The sequence below is a fragment of the Melanostigma gelatinosum genome (assembly GCF_949748355.1).
Source record: "Melanostigma gelatinosum genome assembly, chromosome: 14".
In the NCBI taxonomy this organism is placed as follows: Eukaryota; Metazoa; Chordata; class Actinopteri; order Perciformes; family Zoarcidae; genus Melanostigma; species Melanostigma gelatinosum.
The window spans coordinates 1,334,851-1,340,785 of record NC_136647.1 but is presented as its reverse complement, the minus strand read 5'-3'; the positions used below and the strand labels follow the sequence as shown (position 1 = coordinate 1,340,785).

Below are 5,935 nucleotides of genomic sequence, written 5' to 3'. Positions count from 1 at the left end.
CTGTATATCTGAACGCTTGGGTTGTACGTACAGATACACACAGCAGAGTCAGCAGAAGTGAAGGTGTTGAAGCAGCACAACGCGAATGACTGCAAAGAGTTTGACTTCACCAAGTGATCGAAACAACTCGACAAAGTGTTATTACTCGATGCATTCCTGCAATGTGTTGATGCCACATGCAGCGGTATCCTGTCTCTATGGAGCTGGCTCCCTCAACAGCACATCTCAACGTTTCACATTCTGCAAATGTAGAAAAATAGTGTTTTTCCGTAAATAAGAATGCATCTACATGCACGTTATGACATCACTTTAGTAAACAAAATATCGAAGAGACTGACATGGGATAGATGCAGTATGACGTGTTTTTTAATTAAGACGATGAAAACATGAAAGTGAGAATGTTTGGAAACCTGGACGGATTATGAGACAATGAGCCGCTGAGACATGCGAAAGGTTGTGTGTCTCTTTGTCGTCATTTTAAGTCTCTTTGTTGTTGTTTTGTGTATTTTTGTAGTTGTTTTGTGTCTCTTTGTCGTCATTTTAAGTCTCTTTGTTGTTGTTTTGTGTCTTTTTGTAGTTGTTTTGTGTCTCTTTGTTGTTGTTTTGTGTCTCTTTGTTGTTGTTTTGTGTCTCTTTGTAGTTGTTTTGTGTCTCTTTGTTGTTGTTTTGTATCTCTTTGTTGTTGTTTTGTGTCTCTTTGTAGTTGTTTTGTGTCTCTTTGTTGTTGTTTTGTGTCTCTTTGTTGTTGTTTTGTGTCTCTTTGTTGTTGTTTTGTGTCTCTTTGTCGTTGTTTTGTGTCTCTTTGTTGCTGTTTTGTGTCTCTTTGTTGTTGTTGTGTCTCTTTGTAGTTGTTTTGTGTCTCTTTGTTGTTGTTTTGTGTCTTGTTGTTGTTGTTTTGTGTCTTGTTGTTGTTGTTTTGTGTCTCTTTGTTTTGTTTTGTGTCTTGTTGTTGTTGTTTTGTGTCTCTTTGTTTTGTTTTTGTTTTGCCCCTTAAAATAGTAGTTGTGAATCTCTTTGTGTTTTGCATATATTTGAAGTTGTTTTTGGTCTCTTTTGTTTCTTTGTGGTCACTTTGAGTCTCCTCCTGGTTGGGACGTATCTGAGTGACAGGTGAAGGCCAGCGAGGCCCCTGAAACGTGGGCCTGTGTCTGGTAGGCTTGTTCAGTAATCCAGTCATGATTGCAAGTTAATTTACCTCAATCCTCTGCTTGTGCTGCTCTTTGTGTATCTGTAGTACATACGAGACATTGCATACTAAAGAGGTTATGATTGGACCACTGCCACTGTAAATACTTGAGTACTCTGAATACGGATGAAACATTATCGGTTAAACAGTTTCCTCTGTAACGTCAACCAGCTTAGACTCAAAACAAATAAATGTTCCTCAAATCTCCCCAAGCACCATGTCTGACATCCAGCCAATGAGGAGACAGTGTGTGTGTGTGTGTGTGTGTGTGTGTGTGTGTGTAACCCATGTCCACAGTGATGCAGTTGCATATGAAAGCAAAGTTTCCTGTCCACGTCATTGTTTTCGATCACCAACAATAGAAAGGTGTTGTTTCCTCTGACACCAGTTCATTCACAGAGCGTGCATGCAGGACAGAATGTGCCAGCGAATTATTTGAAAGCTTTTCCGAGAAGCTCAGGATTCTTCTGCTTTGGGTGGTTGAAAACGCTTACTGCATGAACATGTAGCGGAAACAATTGTTCTCAAATTCATCTGCAGCAACGTGGACATAATGTCAGCCGAGGTGTGGTTGACAATACTTCAAACAATACGAATAATAAAGTCATAAGTAACGCTCAAAGTGAAGAAAGTTGCAACATTAAAGAAACAGCCATATCATGATTGAGTGTGTCCTCCACAGTCCAACCTGTCGATCAAAGTGAAACCAGTGAGCACAGGAACATTTGGGGCAACGTTCACACATCCTGACACATTAAAACAGCCATGCTTATTGTTTCATGATGAAAAATAAACCCAAAATGTCTGAATTAAAAAACAACTCGTTGTTACACATCTGAGAATAAACGTTTCCTGAAGAAAGAGCCGAGCTCAGCTGCTGTTACTTGATGCTCAATTGTTGAAAGCAGACCATAATACTGAGCTAACACAGCGGCGACGGGCAGAGTTGCCCCAAACGTTCCTGAATTGATCACAAGTGGACAGGAAATAAGTAAATGTTCACTGTAATGGAAAACAGACGTAACCAATCTCATAGAAACAAAATCAAGCAGAATAAAAATAGTTATGCAGTTAATAGCCCATATTTACATATAAAAATATAGCAAAGTAACATTTGTGTGCATGTGACAAATACACACGCTTATAAACACGCATACACACACGCATACAGCTGGCGCTGTGTGTGTGTTGTTTTCCATCAGCGTTTCCTTCCGTCCACTGCTGCTGGAGTTACGTTTGACGCTGAATTTGAACCTGAAGTGCAAACTATTTTTATTTTTCTTCCATGAATGGTCTCCATCTCACTTAATGGCGACACCAACATCCTCTCATATCCTCTTTTCTTTCCCCTCCAGCCAACCTCTTTCCTCCCAGCATCCCTCTCTCTCTCCCCATCTGCCAAACACCACAACTCCATCATCCGCTCCCTCCCTCCATTCTTCTCCGGCCCATTAAGAGCTATCATGAAGCTAATTGCCTGTTTGATCAGCTCTCTGCGGACCAGGACCTGGAGGCTTTTAGCCCTCTGAGCGTGAGAGGAGAGACGGACGAAGGCAGCAGGGATATATGGGTGTGTTGTCAGCTGGCTTGGTTGTAATTGTATTTCTTTGTTTCTTTTTAAAAGCTAATTTTTTCTAACTTTTGCACATTACCAAGAGCAGGTTAAAGTGCCTAAGGGGCTGATCACACCGACACGCATCACTACCAGGCGTTAACTTCCAGTTCAGTAAAGTGAAGTCAGAGCTTCATGTCTTAAAGCTGCATTCTCTCTAGTGTCCACCAGGGGGCGACTCCTCTGGTTGTATAGAAGACTATAGAAAATGACTCTACTTCTCTCTTGATTTATTACCTCAGTAAACATTGTAAACATGAGTTTATGTCTCAATCTCTAGTTTCAAGTCTTCTTCAATACAGCATGATGTTCATTTAGTACATTATGGTCCATTTAGAGTCACACAGACCATAAAGCAGGGGATGCTCCTCAGTGTGTTCGAGGCCCAGCTGCAACTAAAATGTTTACAATTCATTTGTTGAAAATAAATGCTGCAGCTCCTCAACACCCGGGCAACGTTCCTGTGTCTTGTTGCCACGTGTTGATTACAGATGCGGAGGTTAGCCAACAACTACGGCTCAGGGTTGCTTAAGGTGGACTGACCTTTTAAGGTGGACTAGCTGTTTTCATTTTGGTGACAAGCTTTTTATTACGAGTTTTGTTCAACTTTTGTTTTTAAACGTTTACATTTTTTAACTGTTTCAACTGATGGCAGTCATCGGACTCAAGTGTTATTGTTGGTTAACGGTTAAATATTAACGTCCTCACTACTTCAGACATTAAAGAGTTATGGCAGCCGGCTTATTATACAACCAGGCTCAACGAATTACATTGAATTTAAAAGACAGTCACTGGCATGACCATCATCTTATATTTGGTGTTGTGCCGCTAAAGCTGCTGTTCAAGGTAGTGACTGGATGAGAATGAGATGGTCCAGAAGAATAAACCGTTTGATTGGAGGATGGGAGGAGGAGAGGGGGGAGGGGGGGCAGAGAAGGAGGGAGGTTGGCGGCAGACTGACTTCGGGAGGAAACCCGACCAGACCCTCAGAGCTCCACGGAAGCAGCGCTTCTAAAAATAAGACAAGGGAGGCTTCTTATGCTGAGAAAACAACATACACACAGCTTCTACATACACAGGTTGTTGTACAGTAGGAGGACACACACACACACTCTCTCTCTCACACACACACACCACACACACGCTGCCTAGTGACAATGGATGCACCCTCCCCCCGGTTAAATAATCCCCCATTCAGCTCTTGGCTGCTGGGGTAAACATCGTCCATCTACCTCACAGTGCTTTTCCTTTACAAATGAGCTTCATAGCATTGAAATTCACTCAGTTCGCACAGTGCATGGTCCCTTTTTGGTGTCAAACTGTTACAGATGTGTCTTTGTTCTGGCGTTGTGCCTTGGTGCTTTCGTTAAAAGACTCCCAGTCAGATATGCACCGCGGCACGACGTTTTTGTTTTTTTCTTCATTCATTAATCGTGAACCTTTTGTCATCGTGGTCCTCGATCTCTCATGCATCTTCTGATTCTCTCTTCTTGTGGAGGACAGAGACTGTGTTGGCGTAGACCATTTCACATCGCCACGGGCGTCTTTCCTTCCTGATTTGGTCCATCGCCCGTCTGTGCGTTCTCTCTGCAGAGGGTGGGGAGGAAGGAGGTTCAATCATAAATAAATAGATTTGAACTTGTCCACCACAGAATGCAGAGAGAGGTGATTTCCGTCTGGATGTCTTGGTTAAGGTTGAAGGGCAGTCCAGCAAAAGCACGACAGCTTCTTCTTCTTCTTCTTCTTCTTCTTCTTCTTCTTCAGCGTGAGTGTTTTTAGGCATGAAGTCTCCGACATGAACAGGCACAGTAAAGCTTTGGTCCCTCCTGAGCTGGAGATGAAGTAAATTCAAGGTACATTAGGTGAACAACACTTCACGATTGTTTGGTTGGCTTGTCGTATGTAGGTGGGTGGGACACATTGGCATGTCGTCACAATGTCAGCTGTGACACGGTCGATTGGCGACAGCATTGCTTTGGCGACGGCTGAGAGGGAATTGGATTCACCTGGCCCCCATCCAGGCCTGTCATAAGGGCTTCTCCAGGGCCTTGCTGCGGAGCGAGGGGTGACCAGGGTTAGGGTTGGAGGCGGAGATCTTGCGGCACACGGTGTTGGTGTTGCTGCACCTGCAGCCGGGGCGCGTGGTGCGGTCGTGGGCACACTGGCACAGGGCAAGGCACAGCCTGGCAAGGGGGTAGCAGCAGAGGCAGGGCAGGCAGAGCGCCAGCAGCCCCATGGTGCCCCAGCGGGCACAGGCGTGGGCCGGACCGCAGGAGCACGGCCGGTCAGCACAGTTATCCTCGTCATCCTGGGCGGAGCAGTGGTAGAACAGGCCTTTAACGCAGCACAAGCAAGTGCCGTACTCCACGGCGCTTTCGGCGGAGCACAGACAGCGCTGTCCGCAGGCCCAGCAGGACGGCAGGCGGCGGGGGGCGCAGCACTCTTGGCACTTACAGCGACCACACCGCTCGCAGATGAACAAATGAAGACCCTGCTCAGCCTCGTCCTCCGTCAGGCCTTTGCCAAAGGAAGCGTCAGGCTTGAGTTCTCCTTTAGGCTGAGAACGGACCACCGAACCGAGGCCAGAATGAGATGGTGTCAAACCCGCCAGTAGCCGCTGGTCCGAGGAGGCACTGGTCCGAGACATGGAAGAGCTTATGGTACTGGAACGGCTCAGGTGGGACAGGTGAGCGTGCTGCTGCTGACTTTGGCTGCGGGGCAGGGCCGAGTGGAAAGAAGGCTGTGGGTAGTGGGGGTATACTCGGTCGTCATGGGCATAGAAAAACCCGGACTGGGATGCCGGTTCCAGCGCCACGGGCCTCTCCACATAGTCATTGTTGGCCCGGATGGCACGTATCTGGTCGAGCGACAGCACTGGGACCTGCTGGAGGTCCAGCCCGTCCAGCTCCATCCTGAAGGAATGAGCAGGGTCCATCCTGGTGAGCCAGGCTGGGTAGCACCAGGGCTGCAGGCCGGAGCTGGGGCAAGGTGCTCCCAACGCTCACGGCACATCAGATAAACCTGCAAACACAGAGAAAGGACGGGAATTTAACTTTCAATGATTCAAAGTTGACATTTATCAGACAAGCCTGTTATAATACAGACAATGCACGTTTTATTCCATTTGTTGCAAATAG

The 5,935-nt window shown here is 46.1% G+C and overlaps 1 protein-coding gene across 1 annotated transcript; it reads right to left on the bottom strand.

The window, feature by feature from the left end:
- Positions 1 to 4,824: 4,824 nt before the first annotated feature.
- On the bottom strand, positions 4,825 to 5,733 carry LOC306788270 (protein sprouty homolog 3; the record flags this gene model as incomplete). The annotated part of the gene is made up of 1 exon (XM_079283721.1): positions 4,825 to 5,733. One exon carries the CDS (start codon positions 5,731 to 5,733, stop codon positions 4,825 to 4,827), a length of 909 nt encoding a protein of 302 aa, XP_079139847.1.
- Between the last annotated feature and the right edge of the window lie 202 nt (positions 5,734 to 5,935).